The following is a 20,949-nucleotide window of genomic DNA, read 5'->3' on the forward strand; positions in this document are numbered from 1 at the left end:
CTCTGTTATTTGAAAAACAAAAAAGGAAGTGGGCCTGGCTCTGCCATGCTGTTTGTTCAGGCCTCATTTGAGTGTGAGGAGAAATCCCTACACAGATTCAGGCAACTATTTTTATGTCATACAAGTAGCCATAAAGGATAGAATTGCATGTTAAAGGTATGATAGTGTTTGCAAAGGACTAAGGGCAATTTTTTTTTCCCTTCCTGCTGCAAGCTTGTTAACAGCCGTATCTTCAGAGATGGGCCAACATGTGATAATGAAGAAAAGGGATTGTACAGCACTTTGTGAAAGCCTTGCCTAGATGCAGAAAAATATAAAGAGAAACAGCACAGTGACTGGTACTTTCTCTTTTTTTTTTGAGACAGAGTTTTGTTCTGTCACCCAGGCTGGAATGCAGTAGCATGATCTTGGCTCACTGCAACCTCTGTCTCCTGGTTTCAAGCGATTCTCATGCCTCAGCCTCCCAAGTAGCTGGTATTACAGGCGCACACCACCATGCCCAGCTAATTTTTGTATTTTTAGTACAGGCAGGGTTTCACCATATTGGCCAGGCTGGTCTCAAACTCCTGACCTTGAGTGATCCACCCACCTCGGCCTCCCAAAGTGCTGGGATTACAGGCATGAGTCAGTGCGCCCAGCCATCAGTGACTGGTACTTTCTAAGATGCGGAGGGGTTTGCAAAAATAAGATCCTGAAATTCATTTATATTCCTCACATTTGGGATCCCACGAGGTTTCTAGCAGGATGACTGACCCAGACTGTCTGGGTCTGTCTGTGGCCCAGGGTAGCTTGGGATTCATTTTGCAATAGCAGGGTGGCTCTGTGGCTAGTGATCCCTGAGTAGTGGGGACTACTAACTGAAAGCTTTCTAACTGAAAGCTGAGACTTTGGTGAGCAAGGATCAAAGCAGAGAGTCAGAACCTGTACTCATGGCCCACTTCAGTCCTGCAACTGCCCTGCCGAGAGAAGTTGGGTGTTGAAGGAATTAAGTTGAGGGATGCCCTGGGACCTTGGATAACATCATTTGCTAAGTGTAAAATATGATTTTTTCCCACATACTCATCTGGCCTCTGGGTAGTAGAACAGAATACTCTGCTTGGGGACAGGGTTAATTTTGTCTGACTCTTGGTAGTTCCTTGCAGTTGTAGTTTTAAGGTTAAGCTTCTCTCCTTGATGTGACACCTTGTGGGAGACCTGGTGAGAAAGAGGGCTTCAGGGATGCTGCAGATGGAGCAGAGAATGGTGAACGCAGTTTTGCAGCTCGGTGCAGGATGGACCTAGGCTGTAGCAGGGCAGGTTTAGAAATTTACAGCAGGAAGCTGGAGCAGGTTTGGGGCCTGTAGTGGCTCCCATCTGCTCTGGAGTTCTGTAGCTCTAATGGGGTCTTTCCAGGGATCTCTACTCTTTTCTTTCTTCCTTTGCCCCACAAACTTTTCTAAATCCAACCGGTCGTAGTAGTCAAATGATTTGTTGAAATCAGAGTTAAGGCAGACATGGAGAGTTGTCCATCTTCCTCAGTTGAGATGCTAAGCTATTTGTAGCAACTTTCTTAGAAGTTCTATAAATAACTTAGCATTTCCTAGCAGAGAATAGGGATTTCTACAAAGGCAAATAATATCCTGGTAAAAGAGGATGAAACAAGACCTACTGGTTTTAAATAGTGTTTAAATTGCCTGGTGTTGGCAACATTGACTGGGATCACTTGTAATGTGTCTTTTATTTGGTTGTTAGCTTTCCGCCAGCATGCTATCCTGGTTGAAAAGTGTACTCCATTGATGTCCCAGGGGCAGGTGAAGCTTTTGCAGTCTATGGAGTGGTCAGATGTTTGTGGCAGCTCAAGTGCCGTGTTTGTGGGCTAAATGCAGACTTCCTTCCACTGGTTTCTATTTGGTCTATTTCTCTAGCTACCAAAATTTCTTATCCATTCTAAAGGATAACAGGATTTTTTTTTTTTTTTTTTTTTTTTTTTTTTTGACGCAGTCTCTCTCTGTCGCCCAGGCTGGAGTGCAGTGGCGTGATCTCGGCTCCCTGAAACCTCTGCCTCTGGTGTTCGAGCGATTCTCCTGCCTCAGCCTCCCAAATAGCTGGGATTACAGGCACCTGCCACCACGCCCGGCTAATTTTTTGTATCTTTAGTAGAGATGGGGTTTCACCATATTGGCCAGGCTGGTCTCAAACTGGTCTCAAACTCCTGACCTCAAGTGATCCACCCACTTCGGCCTCCCAAAGTGCAGAGCTTACACGTGTGAGCCACCATGCCCAGCCAAAACAGGATTTTTTTTTTTTAAAGCACTAATTACTAAAGGGAACTCTTATTGTATTATATTCTCGGAGTGAGACAATAACTGAATCTCTTCTGCAGCTCCTTCTCAGTTGAATGGTGGGGGAAATTTAATGTGGTCCTGAGAGGCCCCAAATCATTTACCGTCCCAGCTCTACCTTTGAGGTGGCAGTCTCTCCTGGGATCATTTTCTGGGTGCAGATGCTCACAGGGCGCAGTTTGACTCCTGCTGCAGTTCTCTGTGCAGAACTGAGTTAAGCCTAAGTTTGGCCTTTGTCACTTGCAGTGATAAGAGACCAGCTTTGGTCTATGTGGTGCAGGCTGGTGTCTGCACGGACTAGAGGCTTCGGGTTTGTTTAGAACAAACTGTAATTAACAAGGGCACAATATAGTCTTTCAGGAATTAGCTGTCTAAGAGGCTGGAGTGGAGCAGAGCCTCTGCTTCCAGGAACAATGCCCATTGGGGATGCTCAGGATGGTCTTTCAACAGAGGCCAATTGATTGACTGATACACCTCTTGCCTTGAAGCTTGCATGTATACAAGCACCACAGAAGAGAGATAATCCCTGCCAGTCTCACTTGGGATCAGTAATTTGAAACAGGAGAAAGCAAAATGGGCAACCACCCAGTCTGTTTTATGTCTAAAAGAGGTCTAGTCTTTCAGGGGTAGGAGAAGGGAGCTTCTTATGCTTGCAGAGTTGGGCAGCCTTAGCTGTCCATCTCTTGGTCTCATCCTGAAGAGATGTGGCCTCTCTTTAGTTACCTTTCACACAGGTTCCTCCAGGATGGGGCCTTTAGGTTTACAAAGTAGAGCGCGTTAGCTTGACATTGTCTGATTTCCAGGCTCACAGTGACACCCTGTGTTTTGTTTTTTGCAGGTTGGGTGGCCCAGACCCCTTGGACTATGTTAGCATGTACAGGAATGTGGGGAGCCCTTCTGCTAACATCCCTGAGCACTGGCACTACATCAGCTTCGGCCTGAGTGATCTCTATGGCGACAACAGAGTCCATGAGTGAGTGTGTGCCACCTGTTCTTTATCCAGAGCCTTATTCCTGAGGTTTTCCTGAGCAGGGGTGACAATGTCATAGTGCTGTGAGCTTGGTACTTGTCAGTGGAACCTCTGCATTTCTGCCCTCTGACTATGTCTGCTCATGCCAAGGTGGTCATTGTTAACACCTGATTCCTGCTTACCTGGTTCAGGAAAGTCTTGATGAGCAGGAGTTCCCAAATCAGGTGTTTCTAAGCTTGCCCTGGAGTTTGGGCTTATAGGACGGGAAGGGTAGCATGGTTATGACTCAGAACTTGGGCAGATGCTTCTGTGTCTACTTCCTTTTATTCCCCTATCTTACTATGAAACATTGTAAACATAAAGCAAAGTTGAAAAGATTTTATAGTGAACACTCATATACCCACAACCCAGATTCTACTGTTGATTTTATACTTGCTTTATCACAAATCTGTCCCTCTCTCATCCCTTTATCTATCTTACCTACTTCCTTTTAACCTGTATTTATTTTTTTTATCCTAGTCTGCTTCCATTTGTTGCCCTGTATGCTTTTTTTTTTTTTTTTTTTTTTTTTGGAGATAATTCTCACTCTGTCATCCAGGCTGGAGTGCAGTGGTATGATCGTGGCTCACTGCAGCCTTGACCTTCCTAGGCTCGGGTAATCCTCCAACCTCAGCCTCCCGAGTAGCTGGGATGACAGGCAAGTACCACCATGTCCAGCTACTTTTTGTAATTTTTTTGTAGAGACAGGGTTTCACCATGTTGCCCAGACTGGTCTCAAGCTCCTGGGCTCAAGCTGTTCTTCCACTTCGGCCTCCCAAAGTATCGGAATTATGGGTGTGAGCCACTGTGCCCAACTCAGAGTTCATACTCTTAATGAATGTATTCTCTTGCCTTTTGAGCAGTTATATCATGTACCCCAATAAGCTACCATCTATATTAAAAAAAATTTTTTTTTTGGCTGGGCACAGTGGCTCATGCCTATAATCCCAGCACTTTGGGAGGCTGAGGCAGGTGGCTCACTTGAGATCAAGAGTTCGAGACCAGCCTGGCCAACATGGTGAAACCCCATCTCTATTAAACATACAAAAAATTAGCCAGGCATGGTGGTATGTGTCTGTAATCCCAACTGCCCCGGAGGCTGAGGCACAAGAATCACTTGAACCTGGGAGGCAGAGGTTGCAGTGAGCTGGGATTGTGCCACTGCACTCCAGCCTGGGCAACAGAGTGAAACTGTGTCTTAAAAAAATAATAATAAGGCTGGGTGTGGTGGCTGACACCTGTAATCATAGCACTTTGGCAGGCCGAGGCAGGCGAGTCACCTGAGGTCGGGAGTTCAAGACCAGCCTGACCAACATAGATAAACCCTGTCTCTACTAAAAATACAAAATTAACCAGGTGTGGTGGCACATGCCTGTAATCCCAGCTACTAGAGAGGCTGAGGCAGGAGAATTGCTTGAACCTGGGAGGTAGAGGTTGCAGTGAGCCGAGATTGCACCATTGTACTCTAGCCTGGGCAACAAGAGTGAAAATCCATCTCAAAAAATTATAATAATAATAAATAAATTTAAAAAATAAAATAAAAAATAAAGTTTTTTTCTGTTTATATTCTTTTGATGGAAAGTTTCTTTAATTTAAATGTAATTGCTCTCTTTTTTTTTTTTTTTTTTGAGACGGAGTCTCGCTCTGTCGCCCAGGCTGGAGTGCAGTGGCCGGATCTCAGCTCACTGCAAGCTCCGCCTCCTGGGTTTACGCCATTCTCCTGCCTCAGCCTCCCGAGTAGCTGGGACTACAGGCGCCCGCCACCGCGCTCGGCTAGTTTTTTGCATTTTTTTTTTTAGTAGAGACGGGGTTTCACCGTGTTAGCCAGGATGGTCTCGATCTCCTGACCTCGTGATCCGCCCGCCTCGGCCTCCCAAAGTGCTGGGATTACAGGTGTGAGCCACCGCGCCTGGCCTAAAGTAATCTTTCTATGTTCGTATTCTGTCAATTAAAAATAAAATAAGTGTAGTTTTCCCTCCCCCTCATTAGCTTGGTTAATCAAGAGCTGATTTTATTTGTATTGTCATATCCTCTTCTGGTTTTTGCCTTTTGTACTTTCTTGCCCCTTGTACCATGTCTGTTCTATCTTGGTGGTGGCTACTTAACCTGGGCAGGTTGAAAGAGTAGCAGGACTCCTCCTGTCCGCCTTTTAGCATAGAGACCAATTCTGGAGATGATGATAGTATCATGAAGAAGATGATGATAGCCTTTTTCCCCTTTGTTTAGTACTTACTATCTTCCATGTCATTGTGTTAAATGCTTTACAATCTTATCAGGTTCTCATTATTTCTATTTTATAGATAAGAAAAGTGATTCTCTTGAGGGGTTAAATGAATTGCTCAAAGTTACAGATCTAGGGGTAAAAGAGCTGTGATTGAATTGGGCTGTTTGAGTACAAAATTTGAGCTTTTTTGTTTTGTTTTTTGAAACAGGGTCACGCTCTGTCACCCAGGCAGGAGTGTAGTGGCACAATCATGGCTCAGGGCAGCCTCAACCTCCTGGGCTCAAGCAATTCTCCCACCTCAACCTCCCAAGGAGCTGGGACTACAGGCATACACCACCACACCTGGCTAAGTTTTCAAATTTTCTGTAGAGTTAAGGTTTTACTATGTTGCCCAGGCTGGTCTCAGATGCCTGGGCTAAAGCGATCCTCCTGCCTCAGCCTCCCAAAGTGTTGGGATTACAGGCGTGAACCACTGCATTCAGCCTCAGAGTTTGAGCTTTTAACCACTGGGCTATTCCACCTCTCTGAACACCGGCCTAACCCAACTTCCTCATCTCTCTTGTTAAACTCAGAGGCCCAGGTTTCATCTCCTCACTGGTCACGTGTTGGTAACAATGTCTGCAGCTGCCTTTACAGCCTTCCAAATGGATTCATTGCAGTGTCAGCAGAAGGCTTTGGGAACAGGGAATTAATCTTGCCTGAATGGGGACCCAGCATTACAGTATTAATAATGGAGATAGAATAGCAAACAGATGTGGGGAGTAAAGGGACTATGCTGGACCTTAATTTATATTTTTAATAAGAACCTGCAGAGAGTATTTAGTGCAGCTAGCCTGTACCTTTTTGTTGACAGATTTATTTTGGTTAAAAGAAGACCATTTCCTATGTGGCTTAAGGATTCTTCCAGTCTACCTGCTAGGTATAGGCCCAAGGCCCAAAATAACATGAAGAATGTGATTGAGCAAGCCTCATATTTCAGAAGGGGCAACCTCTTAATTTGAAATAGGACCTTATTCCTTATTGTTTTTTTCTGGTTTAATACTACCCTCTTACATGTGTTTCATTTTTACATGGTACAGCACTTTGTATTCATATGTCATTTATGACAAGAGTGAAACCTCTATTTGGGTTTTCTTTTTTTTTGAGATGGAGACTTGCTCATCGCCCAGGCTGGAGTGCAGTGACGCGATCTTGGCTCACTGCAAACTCCGCCTCCCGGGTTCACGCCATTCTCCTGTCTCAGCCTCCTGAGTAGCTGGGACTACAGGCGCCCACCACCGCGCCCGGCTAATTTTTTGTATTTTTAGCAGAGACGGGGTTTCATCGTGTTAGCGAGGATGGTCTCTATCTCCTGACCTCGTGATCCGCCCACCTCGGCCTCCCAAAATGCTGGGATTACAGGCGTGAGCCACCGCGCCCGGCCTCTATTTGGGTTTTCATGTCACCAATCAAGCCTAGTATTTTCCAGTATTACATCCTGGCACTAGAAGGATATGGAAGGAATGTTCTCAGATATTTACCCAGTTCTGGTCTATGTTGCAAAAGTCAAGAGTACCTCTATAGGCTGGGCATGGTGCCTCACTCCTGTAGTCCTAGCACTTTGGGAGGTCGAGGCAGGAGGATCGCTTGAGCCCAGGAAGTTCAACACCAGCCTGGGCAACATAGTGAGACCGCCCCATCTCTACAGAAAATACAGAAATTAGCCAGACATGGTGGTGTGCATCTGTAGCCTTAGCTACTTGGGGGGCTGAGGTGGGAGGATCACTGGAGCCTGGGAGTTCAAGGCTGCAGTGAGCCATGATTGCGCTACTGCACTCCAGTTCAGCTGACAGTGCGAGACCTTATCTCAAAAAGTAAATAAAGACAAATAATAAAACAGAAATAGATACCTTTATAATTGGCCTTGTACTGGGATGACTGGTTTCTTTTTGATCCTGTTAAGTTTTTTGAAGAAAAATGTGATTTTCCACACATTTCATAATGGTGGGACCTCTTTAAAATGACTTAATGAATCCTCGTTTAAATTAGTACTCAAAGCTGAAGTCAGAAAGACAAGTGTTGTGCCATCCAGCTTAAGTGCTAAGAGGTGCTAGGTGGGAATGATGGCAAATGGATCTCTGGCAGCAATTCTTCTTCCACTGTCTGTGTCTTCTCTTCAGCAAGAAAGGAGCAAAAGCATTGGTTCATTTTTTCAGCACACATTCATCAAGCACCTACTTTGTATCAGACATAGAACATCATAATAGATGTCTTCGGGATAAAATAGCAAGACATAATTCTTGTCTGAAGGAGCTCATGTTCTAGAGGGGAGATAAACATAAAAAGATTGTTATCATATTGAGTAATAAATGCTACAGTCCATGGGTATAAAATATGATCTGGAAGCAGAGCAGAGGGAGTAACTTCTAATCAGGCTGCTGAATTGCTAGAGGCTGCAGGGAGGAGGTAAAGTTTGAGAGGAACCCTGTAGGAAGGGACCTGGGATGCCATCTGCAGCCTGACGCTATACGATACCAACAGCGCTTTTAGGAGTGAGAGGGACTTGAAAAACCTTCTAGCTCAGTATTTTGAAATCTTCTGGTGCCACATTCATAATTGTCACCACTTGTAGTATTATTTATTTCATGTTCTTTTTAAGTTATCCTCTCCTTTTTAAAACTGATATACATTTATTTTTATTTTTATTTTTGAGACGATCTGCCTCTGTTGCCCAGGCTGGAGGGCAGTGGCAAGGTCACGGCTCACTGCAGCCTCAATCACCCTGGCTCAAGTGATCCTCTTACCTCAGCCTCCCAGGTAGCTGGGACCACAGGCATGCAGCACCACACCTGGCTAATTTTTTGTTGTTGTTGTTGACACGAGGTCTCGCTATGTTGCCCCGGCTGGTCTGGAACTACTGGACTCAAGCAGTCCTCCCTCCTTGGCCTCTCAAAGTGCTGGGATTATAGGCAAGAGCCACTGCTCCTGGCAACAGCGTTTATTAAATGCCTGTTGTGTACCTCCTATTATGATCTTTCCTTCTCTTTACAACCTGTTGAGGGTAGGGACAGGCAGAAGTGAGGGGTCCTCTGCATTTCTTCTTGCTCCTGGCAGGCATGCTTCAGGGGTAGGAGGGGATGCCCACCCTGGTAACCCTAAAAGGGATGAAGAGTACAATGACTTAATAAGCCTTGGGATGGCCATTTTCATTCAAGTTCTTTCCTTATTCACATTCACTAAAGGAAACCAGGCAATAAAGCACTTGTTTCGATCAAAAGATTCTTAAGCCATTTCTGAAGTTGGAGAGATAGAACAAATTCCAGGTCCAGGCAGCCACAGGAGAGAACAGAGTGCTTCTCTAGGAACCTCAAGGCTGTTCCCAACTGACCTGAGTAGAGAGACTGTCCTTTGGGACTCTTCCCTGGGACTTGGGAGGTGTCAGGCAGCTGAGCCTCAGCTGCCAAGTGCTGTCAGAGCTTGCAGGTCTGACCTTCCCCTTTATGGCCAGGCAGCTGTGGACTGGAATGTGGGGGGATCTATGTGGCTGTAGAAGTGGTTTCAGCATCACTCTCTGTGAGGATTTCTGGCTGCCCCTGTTACCACCAACAGCTCTGGCTGGACAGAGCCTACAGGGCCCTAACCGAGGCTGGAAGGCTGGGTAGTTGGAGAGTGCATTTGAGAACTCAGGCAGACTTCCCTGGTGGGATTTTTCTCAGGGCAGGTCATCTGCTGTACATGTTGGGCTGGTTCCAAAGACAGCCTTCGTGTGGAGTTAGCCCAAAAGCATAGGTCGTGCCCATGCCCCACCACCATGGGAGATCTAGGCTCTGTCCCACAAATGCGACTTCTTGGTGTTCATGTCCAGTGGAGTTTGGAGCAGTTCTGCACCCCCCTTGGGGGCTGGAACTGCCGCTGACTGGCTTTCTGGGGCTGCCTCCACCTGGTTGGTGGAGAGCCTCCCTTTCCCTCGTGTTCTTAGCTGGGCTCTGCACCCGTATGAGTTATTTATTAAAACACTGGATACAGATTAACTTTTCCACTTGTTGTTTAGTGTGGCCTCGGTCTCCTGCAGTTGAGAAATGCTAATTTTTCCTCCTCAAAGCTTAGTTTGCAGGAACTTTTTTTTTTTTGAGATGGAGGCTTGCTCTGTCACCCAGGCTGGAGTGCGATGGTGTGATCTCAGCTCACTGCAACCTCCACCTCCCAGGTTCAAGCGATTTGCCTGCCTCAGCCTCCCAAGTAGCTGGGACTACAGGCGTGTGCCACCACGCCTGGCTAATTTTTGCATTTTTAGTAGAGACGGGGTTTCACCGTGTTGGCTGAGCTGGTCTCGAACTCCTGACCTCAGGTGATCCACCCACCTGAGCCTCCCAAAGTACTGGGATTACAGGCGTGAGCCATCCTGCCTGGCCTGCAGGAACTTTTTAACATGTCGCTTCCAAGAGAGGTCCTTTCTTTGCCATACACATCTGTACTGGGAGCTTGGTCCCTCCTCTGGTTGGACCTTTGCTCTCCTCCTAGAGCTCTCATGAGGCTGGCAACCAGAATGCCTCCCTAAGCCACTGGGCCCAGCCCTGGCTAAGTTTAGCAGGCTAGAAGAAGTGTTCTGCAGGCTCACTGAGGGGCACACCTCCCTGAAGCCTGGTCCCTCTGCCTTTCCTCTCAGGGATGTTCAGTGTCAGGATGACTATTTGCATGAGATGGTAGAGTTCCCTGCCAAGAACAGGGGATCAGGACCACCAAGCAAGAGTGAGGCTCCCTTGGTCTTGGCCCAGTGTGGCAGGGCCCAACAGGGACTCTCTAGAACCCTTTCTGAGGCCAAAGCTGTCACTTAGTGTTGGAATTCAGGCCCCACATCTCTGAATCTGTGAATTTTTAAAGTTGAGGAGAATTTCTTTTCTTTTTCTTTCTTTCTTTTTTTTTTTTTTTTTTTTTTGAGATAGAGTCTTCCTTTGTTGCCCAGCCTGGAGTGCAGTGACACGACCTCAACTCACTGCAGTCTCTGCTGGGATTATAGGCGTGTGCCACCATGCCCAGCCAATTTTTTATTTTTACTAGAGTTGGGATTTTTACCATGTTGGCCAGGCTGGTCTCAAACTCCTGACCTCAGGTGATCTACCCGTCTCAGCCTCCCAAAGTGCTGGGATTTCTTTTCTTTTGTAGCTACAGGAAGACCTATATTGTGGGGGTTCCCAGCAGATGCCTGTGGGTGCATGGCTTCGTCCTTTATTAAGCATTTCATTTACAGCATGGATTGTTTCTTCCTTCATGGGGTAAGGGTTACAAATTCTCCAATTCAGAGAGTCCCTCAACAGTTGGGAAAAAACTTGTCCAGCTGACCCAGTTAAACTCACTTTTTATTTTTTTATTTTTTTTTATTGAGACGGAGGCTTGCTCTGTTGCCCAGGTTGGAGTAGAGTGGCACAATCTTGGCTCACTGCAAGCTCCGCCTCCCAGGTTCGTGCCATTCTCCTGCCTCAGCCTCCCGAGTAGCTGGGACTATAGGTGCCTGCCACTATGCCCGGCTAATTTTTTGTATTTTTAGTGGAGACATTGTTTCACTGTGTTAGCCAGGATGGTCTCGATCTCCTGACCTCGTGATCCGATGGAGTCTCACTCTGTTGCCAGGCTGGAGTGCAGTGGCATGATCTCAGCTCACTGCAACCTCCACCTCCCGGGTTCAACCAGTTCTCCTGCCTCAGCCTTGCAAGTAGCTGGGACTACAGGCACGTGCCACCACGCCCAGCTAATTTTTCTATTTTTAGTAGAGATGCAGTTTCACCATGGTGGCCAGGATGGTCTCGATCTCTTGACCTCATGCTGGGATTATAGGTGTGAGCCTCTGTGGTGGCCTAAACTCACTTTTAAAAAGCCTGTAGCTGGGCACAGTGGCTCACACCTGTAATCTCAGCATTTTAGGAGGCTGATCACCTGAGGTCAGGAGTTCCAGACCAGCCTGGCCAACATGGCGAAACCTGTCTCTACTAAAAATACAAAAATTAGCTGGGCGTGGTAGCTGGCATCTGTAATCCCAGCTACTGGGGAGGCTGAGACAGGAGAATCGCTTGAACCCGGGAGGCAGAGGTTGGAGTGAGCCGCGACTGCACCATTGCACTCTAGCCTGGGCAATAAGAGTGAAACTCCATCACACACACACAAAAAATTAGCTGGGCATGGTGGCATACACCTGTAATCCGAGCCACTTGGGAGGCTGAGGCAGGAGAATCGCTTGGACCCGGGAGGCAGAGATTGCAGTGAGCCAAGATCTCACCACTGCACTCCAGCCTGGGTTAAGGAGTGAGATGCTGTCCCGTCCCTGCAAAAAAAACCAAAAAAACTGAGTGGTGTGGTATTGTGACTACCAGGCCAGAGTGGTGCCAGGTAGGTCAGTGCTGGGAAAGTTCCTTCTCTTCCTCAAGAGACTTAGAAGCCTTTATGGGTTTGATGCAATCTGGTCTCTCAGTCCCAGGATTTTCCCCTGTTCAGCCCACCCTTTTGGGCTCCCCTCTTCCAGGCTGTGCTATTTTCTATTTCGAATGCTATTCCCCATACCTTTCATGTCCTGGGTCTGGGTTTGCTAGCCTGTCTCTTATCCACCTTTCTGATTCAGGGGTCCCAACTCTGGCCTTTGGCCCTTGACTCCTGAATTCATTCATGTATCTTGCCTCTGAGGTATTCAATATAGCTCCATTTCTTGTTTCAATAGTTCAGTTCTGATGTTGTTTCTGAGATGTATCTGGTGGGATCTTATCCTTTATGATCTCAGCCCTGAGGAATGGTATCCTCACCCATCCAACTAACTTTGCAGCTTGCTGTCCTGCCTACCAAGCTCTCAACACAGAGGACCAGGCTGTGTAGCACACCCACCAGTAGAGCTATGTTGAGACCCCTCTACAGGCAGAACATTGGACAAGATGATGTGTTTGAGTGTGGAGACAATGAAGAATCTGACCGAGTGCCTGCCCTTAAAAATGCAGCATTTGCTTGGTAGGAGATGGTGAGGTCCCTGAGAAAGAAGACAGCAGTGAGGATTGGGACTGGGAGCAGTTTCCTGTCTCCCTGTGACTTTGAGGCTCTCTCCCCTAACCCTGTTATCTGGTTCCAAGAAACTTTAAACATATAATAATAATTACAAACAATTATAGCCCTTACTCTGTATAAGGCACTGTTCTAAGTGCTTTATATAAACTCCTTTAATCCTCAGAACAACTCTATGGTGTAGGAGTTATTATCCTTATTTTACACATAAGGAAACTGAGATGCAGAAATGTTAAGGAATTCATCCGCCCAGCCAGTGAATGCTGGAGCTGGGATATAAACCCAGGCAGTCTGGATCCAGTAGTCACCACCTCTTTATTCTACCTCCTGCAGAGAGCTGGAGAATTCTATTCAAAATTATGCTGCTAAATTCAAAGTTATCTTGGATTAATGGAATGAAATGACCATGACTGAGTAGAGTTAACCAGAAAGTGCTTTGTTGGGGGGAAATGTTGAGCTAGATGTGGAAGCTATGTATCTGCCTGCCTGCCTGCCTGCCTGCCTGCCTATCTATCTATCTATCTATCTATCTATCTATCTATCTATCTATCTATTTATTTTTGACACAGGGCCTGGCTCTCTTCGCCCAGGCTGGAGTGCAGTGGTGCCATCTTGGCTCACTGCGACCTCTGCTTCCCAGGCTCAAGTCATCCTCCCACCTCAGCCTCCTGAGTAGGTGGTACTACAGGCGCGCACCACCATGCCTGGCTAATTTTTATATTTTTTGTAGAGATTGGGTTTTGCCATGTTGCCCAGGCTGGTCTCAAACTCATGAGATCAAGTCATCCCAAAGTGCTTGGATTATAAGTGTGAGTCACTGTGCCCGACCTGGAAGCAGCTTTTAAAGAAAGAGTCCTTCAGGATAATGGCAGGAGGGTAAAACGGGACAGTAGGTGACAGGTGTCATCTCTCAAGTCAAGACTTTGCCAACCAGGCTGGGCGTGGTGGCTAACTCCTGTAATCCCAGCACTTTGGGAGGCTGAGGCAGGCAGATCACCTGAGGTCGTAAGATCGGCCTGGCCAACATGGTGAAACCCTGTCTCTACTAAAAAAACACGAAAATTAGCCAGGCGTGGTGGCGGGTGCCTGTAATCTCAGCTACTCAGGAGGCCGAGGCAGGAGAATTGCTTGAACCCAGGAGGCGGAGGTTGCAGTGAGTGAGATCATGCCATTGCACTCCAGCTTGGACAACAAGAGAGAAGCTCTGTCTCAAAAAAAAAAAAAAAAAAAAAAAGACTTCTGCAACCTTATTGTAGTCATTTACAGTAAGTTGCCAGGAAAGTCTGCAACTTTTAAAAACATAAAAATTTCTGGCTTAGGTGACAAGTTCCCATGGTCATGCTGCTGATTCTGTGGTCAGGGATGTGCCCAGCATCTCAGTAGTCCTTATATCAATGCAGATAGTCATTTAAAATTTTAAAAATTCCTTTAATGATTTATTTTTAATCAACAGACTTTATCTTTTTGTGGGTTTTTCTTTGAGCTGGAGTCTCGCCCTTTTCGCTCAGGCTGGAGTGCAGTGGTATAATCTCAGCTCACTGCAACCTCCGTTTCTTGGGTTCAAGTGATTCTCCTGCCTCAGCCTCCCGAGTAGTTGGGATTACAGGTGCCCGCCACCACGCCCAGCTATTTTTGTATTTTTAGTAGAGAGGGGGTTTTGCCATGTTGGCCAGGCCAGTCTTGAACTCTTAACCTCAGGTGATCTGCCCACCTCGGCCTCCCAGAGTGTTGGGATTGCAGATATGAGCCACTGCGACCGGCCGACTTTATGTTTTAGAGCAGTATTAGGCTTATAGAAAATTGAGCCAATAGTACAGAGTTCCTATCTATCCCCCTCTCTCTTTACTTATAGTTTCCCCTATTATTAACACCTTGCATTAGCGTGGTATATTTGTTATCTTTGAGGAACCAATATTGATACTTATTACTACCTTAAGTCCATAGTTTACCTTAGGGTTCACTCTTTGTGTTGTACAGTTCTTTTTTTTTTTTTTTTTTTTTTTTTTTTGAGGCGGAGTTTTGCACTTGTTGCCCAGGCTGGAGCACAATGGTGCGATGTCAGCTCATTGCAACCTCCACCTCCTGGGTTCAAGTGATTCTCCTGCCTCAGCCTCCTGAGTAGCTGGGACTACAGGCGCCTGCCACCACGCCCAGCTAATTTTTTTGTATTTTTAGTAGAGATGGGGTTCTACCATGTTGGCCAGGCCGGTACCGAACTCCTGACCTCAAGTGACCCGCCTCCAAAAGTGCTGGGATTACAGGTGTGAGTCACCACGCCTTGCCAGTTGTTGGGTTTTGGCAAATGCATGTCATGTATACACCATCACAGCATCATACAAACTAGTTTCACTGCTCTAAAAATCCTTTGTGCTCCACCTGTTCATTCCTCCCTCCCCCTAAACCCCTGGCAACCACTGTTTGGTTTTTTTACTATCTCTGTAGTTTTTGCCTTTTCCAAAAGGTCATAGAGTTGGAATCAAATAGTATGTAACCTTTGCAGACTAGCTTCTTTCACTGAGTAATATGCAGTTAAGGTTCCACTGTGCCTTTTGGTGGCTTGATAGCACCTTTCCTTTTATCACTTGATAATATTCCATTGTTTGTTACGTACCACAGTTTATTCTTTCACCTTTTGAAAAACATCTTGATTGCTTCCAGTATTTTTTGGCGATTTTTAATTAAGCTGCTATAAACATTTATGTGCAGGTTTTTGTGTGGACATACGTTTTCAACTCATTTGGGTAAATACCACGGAATGTAATGCTAGATCATATGTTAAGACTATGTTTAGCTTTATGAGAAGCTGCCAAACCATTTTCCATAGTGGCTGTTCCATTTTTCATTCCCACAAGCAATGAATGAGAGTTCCTATTGCTCCATGTTCTCACCAGCATTTGTTATTGTCTGTTTTTTGGATTTTAGCCATTCCAATAGGTGTGGAGTGGTATCTAATTGTTTTAATTTGCTGTTCTCTCATGACATATGCTGTCGAACATCTTTTCATATGCTTGTCTGCCATCTGTGTATCTTCTTTGGTGACATATCTTTGTTTTTCTTCCTAACCTCCAGCCACTCCCCATTCTACCCTTACCCATACATACTTTTTTCTCACATCATGGGTTCAGACCATGGGGCTAATTATGCTTTCTGGCATAGTTTCCTTTTGGTCACTTCTCAAGCCATTAAATGTGTTAGATCCCGAGTAGGTGCTGGGCCTACCTCCGAATTCCTAAGTCACTGTCAGGGCTAAGTCCCACTCATGGGACTGGCTCATGAGTTCTCTACCTTATATTCTCCAATGATGGTGTCTTCCATAAAGTGTAGCTGGTACTGAGATCTGCCACCTCAATCCCAAGGTTTGAGATTGATTCTGTCCTCCAGTACAGACTATAGAAAGACTGATATGCAGACTTGTCCATTCCATACCCTATTGGGCTTAACCTTGCCTTTGATGAGAAATGCGTATACCATGCTCCTTTGAAGCCCCAACCAGATCTCAAACTCTCATAGTTAAACCAGCATCAAGAAGACAACGTCTAAAACTTTCCTGGCCCGACCTTTTGCTGTTAAATTCATTATTGTTATCCAACGTCTTAGTTGTAAATTTGCTTTTTTTCACTTATAAAGACAGTTGAACCATTTTACTAAAAATGTTGGGAATTAGAAATGTGAGAAAAGAATTACTCATAATCCTATCACCTTTTGTTATACAATTCTATGTCTATTCTTATGATGATTTCTGTAAATAACTCCTAGGGAGTGATGCTGTCCCAGTTGTGTGCAGGGTTTTGCTTTGCATGCATCTCATCTTCTTAGTGAGGACTTAACATCTTCTGAGGCTTCCCTGCTGCCTACTTAACGCTGTTGTCTGAATTCAGCTTGCCCACTGTTGCTAGGGTTTCTACATTCTGAAAACAGCACATTTCCTTGGGAAGATGGCTCTTATCCACTGCCATGTTACATTAACGATATTCCTGTTTTTCCTCCTTGACGTCTCACAGCAGTGAAGAGTGGTTTAGGTAGTATATGTACTAACTGTGCTGTTTGCCTACTTCTCAGATCACAGCTTTACTATCACACATGGTGGTAGCTGTCCTGAGGGGTTGTGTTGTTCCAGTTGTTGCCTTTATTGTTATTTTCCCCTTAAAACAGTCAGGATTTGGTGATCAATGTCACCTGGAGATAAATACCACGAGCTTCGCCCTTTCTTGGGTGCATGAGTACAGAGGACTGAGATTGGCTTACAGAGTGTCCCAGGGTCCTCGTACTCGAGGGACACAGAAGGTTCACAGGCATAAGCACAAATGCCCAGAGCTCCTTTTCAGGTAATTGCCTGAAACAAATGGGCTACCATTTAGGGCTTATGAGAGACCTTCTGTCACACAGGAAGTCAAATAACTTAATAATACTGTATGTTTGCAGCAGGACTAGATCTAGAGATCTAGAGAAGGGGTGGCCCACTGTCCTTTCCTAGCACTGGGTTGTAGGTAAACACACACACTTAGTTCTCATCTGTTGTTGATCGCTGGCCTCTCTTTTTCTTTGGAAGGCCAGACATTCATCTGCTATGTAGATTGTCATCGTTGGGACACAGTTCTGGACATGAGGCTTGTAGTAACAAGCAACATAAACCTGGTTCTGGTCCTCATTGGGTTGAAGGGTCCTTAAGCTGGAAGACATTGTGGGGAGGTGGGCCTGATACAGCTTCAGAGCCTTAGGTTATCACCTGGTGCCTCTTTGTCTCCTCTTCTGCAGTCCATGGCTTGAGGCCTAGTGGAGGGCTCTTGGCAAGAAGGAGTCCTGAGGCTCAGAAATGTGACCAGGCCTGAGTTTGAGGCTGAGACAGTTATCCATTTGTCAGTGAGATATAGCTTCACAGCAGCTTCTCAGAGAGGTATGGTTCACTGGACTCCAGGCCCGCAGCATGTTAGTAAAAGATAGTAGCCCTCAAAGATCCCTTTCCTTCCTAATCCTATGTTACTCAGGCTTTTAGAGTCCCTGGTCATAGAATCAGCTTAGCCACAGGAAGGCCAATCTAGTACTTTTTCTAGTACTAACCCTCATGTGATACCTGGGACCTCTTGGAGCCCTGCCTCCGACCACCAGTTTCCCTTACTCTGACCTCAAGCCTTTCAACATGATGTCAGGCTGCCCAGGGCCATGGCTATGGGGAGGAGTAACTGCTAGAGAATGGGGCTTGGCCCAGGCTCCCAGTCCCAGGGGATCGAGCTGGCTGGCTGTGCTTTTGGCCTGTGATGGATTTGACTCTTCAAGGCTTCTGACAAAGCTTGGTTGGTTAGAGGAAAAATGTAGTGAAAACCTACAGGCAACACCATGGCTTGCCCTAACCCTCTCGTCTTCCTGGTCTAACTTTTCCCATATATCAGGTTGCAGACATGCTGGATTCCCACCCTCCTTGAGCCAAGCTGGCAATTTCTCATTCCTGTAACCAGTGGTCTTGCGTAGATAAAAGGCCCAAAAGGAAGACGGTCGCTGAGCAGGGAGCCTTCAGAATTAGACCTTCTTCAGCCAGGGCTAGTGGGCAGTCATCTCATGAATCATGCTCAGAACCATCCAGTGGCTTCCTGTCTCGCTTGAGTAAAGGCCAAAGGCCATCACCTTTAAGGTCCTTTGTACTCTCTTCAATCGGCCTTATCTCTGGCTGCTCTGCTCTTCCTACTCTGCCCCCCTTGCTTTTCCTCTGAAGTGCCAGGCATTCGTCTACCTCAGGGCCTTTGCACTTAGTCTCCCTATGCCTGCAAAGTTCTGCCTGCAGATAACTTCATACCTTATCTCACCTCCTCAGACCCTACCTCAAATATCTCCTCTAAATCAGGCCTTCCCTGACCTCCTTATTTAAAAAGGAAATCCTGCACCCTCCCCCCACAAAGCAGTATCCCCCTTTCCTGCCTAATTCTTCTTTTTAAAAATTTATATGTTTGTATAGTCAGGGTCTCACTATGTTACCCAGGCTGGTCTTGGACTCCTGGACTGAAGCGATCCTTCCATCTTGCCTCCTAAAGTGCTGAGATTACAGACATGAACCACTGCACCCAGCCTAATTCTTCTTTTTCATTTTTTTTTCTTTTTCTTTTTTTTTTTTTTTTTTTTTTAAAGACAGAGTCTCGCTCTGTCGCCCAGGCTGGAGTGCAGTGGCCAGATCTTCACTCACTGCAAGCTCCACCGCCTGGGTTTATGCCATTCTCCTGCCTCAGCCTCCTGAGTAGCTGGGACTACAGGCGCCCGCCACCTTGCCCAGCTAGTTTTTTTGTATTTTTTTAGTAGAGATGGGGTTTCACCGTGTTAGCCAGGATGGTCTCGATCTCCTGACCTCGTGATCCGCCCGTCTCGGCCTCCCAAAGTGCTGGGATTACAAGCTTGAGCCACCGCGCCTGGCTCTTTTTTTTTTTTTTTTTTTTTTTTGAGATGAAGTCTAGCTCTGTTGCCCAGGCTGGAGTGCAGTGGTGCAGTCTCGGCTCACTGTAACCTCTGCCTCCTGGGCTCAAGCGATTCTCCTGCCTTAGCCTCCCAAGTAACTGGGACTACAGGCAGGTGCCACCACACCTGGCTAATTTTTGTATTTTTTGTGGAGACGGGGTTTCACCACGTTGGCCAGGCTGGTCTCAAACTCAAGTGATCTGCCTGCCTCCGCCTCCCAAATTGCTGGGATTACAGGCGTGAGCCACTGTTCCCAGCCTATTTCTTCTTTAAAACACTTATCACTTCTGCAATGTCTATTATGCTTCAAGAAATTTTTTTTTAAATCACCATCTAACCTGTTTTACTTACTTACTTATTTGTCTTGTTTATTGTCTGTCCCCCCTCCTTCCCACTAGAACATAAGCTCCCTGAAGATAGGGGTGGAAATCTGCTTTATCCATTAATGTTTCTCCAGTACATCAGCAAATATTTGTTGAACAAATGAATAAAATGGAGGAAGCTCTTGCTTTGGGGTTTTTCCGACTGTTGGAAAAATATTCTCACCACTGGAAACAGAGAATTCTCCTGGCCCAGCACCAAGCCCGAGCTTTTAGCTTGTTCAAGAGTACTTCTTCAGTTTGGACCCTTATTCCCATGGGAGAGGAGACATTCCAAGGGCATTTTGATAGGAGTCAGAGCCTTTCTGTGGGAGGAGGAATGTGATTTTGGAAAAATTGTCTGAACCTTGCTTTGTTTTATTTTTTTTATTTTTTATTTTTGAGATGGAGTCTTGTGTCGCTCAGGCTGGAGTGCAGTGGTGTAATCTCGGCTCACTGCAGCCTCTACTTCCTGGGTTCAAGCGATCCTCCTGCCTCAGCCTCCCAAGTAGCTGGGATTACAGGGCACGCCACCACGCTTGGCTAATTTTTGTATTTTTAGTAGAGACGGGGTTTTGCCATGTTGGCCAGGCTGGCCTCAAACTCCCGGCCTTAGGTGATCTGCCTGCATCGGCCTCCCAAAGTGCTGAGATTATAAGCATGAGCCGCTGTATCTGGCCTGAACCTTGCTTTATAAGGTGAGGGAGTACCCCCATCCCAGCAACTGGCACAGTGCTTAGTATGTGGCAAGCACTTAATTTATTTTGTTTTGAGATGGACCCTTGCTCTGTTGCCCAGGTTGGAGTGTAGTGGCGTGATCTTGCGATCTCGGTTCACTGCAACCTCCGCCTCCTAGGTTCCAGCGATTCTCCTGCCTCAGTCTCCTGAGTAGCTGGGATTATAGGCGCACACCACCATGCCCAACTAGTTTTTTGTATTTTTAGTAGAGATGGGGTTTTGCCATGTTGGCCAGGCTGGTCTCGAACTCCTGACCTCAGGTGATCCACCCGCCTCAGTGTCCCACAATGCTGGGATTACATGCATGAGCCACTGCGCCTGGCCTGTTTTCGTACATTTTTAGAGCACATACTGGTGCTCTCTTAGTGCTGGGGATACCATGGAAAGCAAAGCAGGCAAGGTTTCTGCTTTCATGAATCTTATATTCTTACTGGAGAAACATGTAAAAATGTTATGTAGTTTTAGATAGTACAAGTGCTGTGTTGAAAATAAAGCAGGGTCCCAGCTACTCAGGTGGCTGAGGTGGGAGGATAACTTGAGCTCAGGAGTTCTGGGCTATTATGCACTATGCCAGTCAGGTCCCGCACTAAGTTCAGCGTCAATATGATGACCTCCCAGGAGCGCAGGACTACCGGGTTGCCTAAGGAGGGGTGAACTGGCCCAGTAGGTCAAAACTCCTGTGCTGATCAGTAGTGGGATTGTGCCTGTGAATAGCCACTGCACTCCAGCCTGGGCAACATGCGGAGACCCTGTCTCGTAAAAAAAATGAAAATAAAGCAGAGCTCCAAGTGTGGTGACATCATGCCTCTAATCCCAGCACTTTGGGGAGACCACGGTGGGTGG

The 20,949-nt window shown here is 46.3% G+C and overlaps 2 protein-coding genes across 11 annotated transcripts in view; one reads left to right on the forward strand and one right to left on the reverse strand.

Annotated features, from left to right (window-relative positions):
- CUEDC2 (CUE domain containing 2) overlaps positions 1 to 20,949 on the reverse strand; it is a 335,540-nt gene that overhangs the window by 81,579 nt on the left and 233,012 nt on the right. The gene's annotated exons all lie outside the window — the stretch shown is intronic.
- The window catches only part of SUFU (SUFU negative regulator of hedgehog signaling), a 133,318-nt gene that overhangs the window by 2,059 nt on the left and 110,310 nt on the right, over positions 1 to 20,949 (forward strand). For all 5 annotated transcript variants that reach the window (XM_050804147.1, XM_050804149.1, XM_050804151.1 and 2 more), the window contains exon 2: positions 3,160 to 3,294. In XM_050804147.1, the coding sequence (XP_050660104.1) occupies positions 3,160 to 3,294 (135 nt within the window). The remainder of the gene's footprint in view (positions 1 to 3,159; positions 3,295 to 20,949) is intronic.

This window comes from Macaca thibetana, chromosome 9 (assembly GCF_024542745.1).
Source record: "Macaca thibetana thibetana isolate TM-01 chromosome 9, ASM2454274v1, whole genome shotgun sequence".
Taxonomy (NCBI): domain Eukaryota; kingdom Metazoa; phylum Chordata; class Mammalia; order Primates; family Cercopithecidae; genus Macaca; species Macaca thibetana.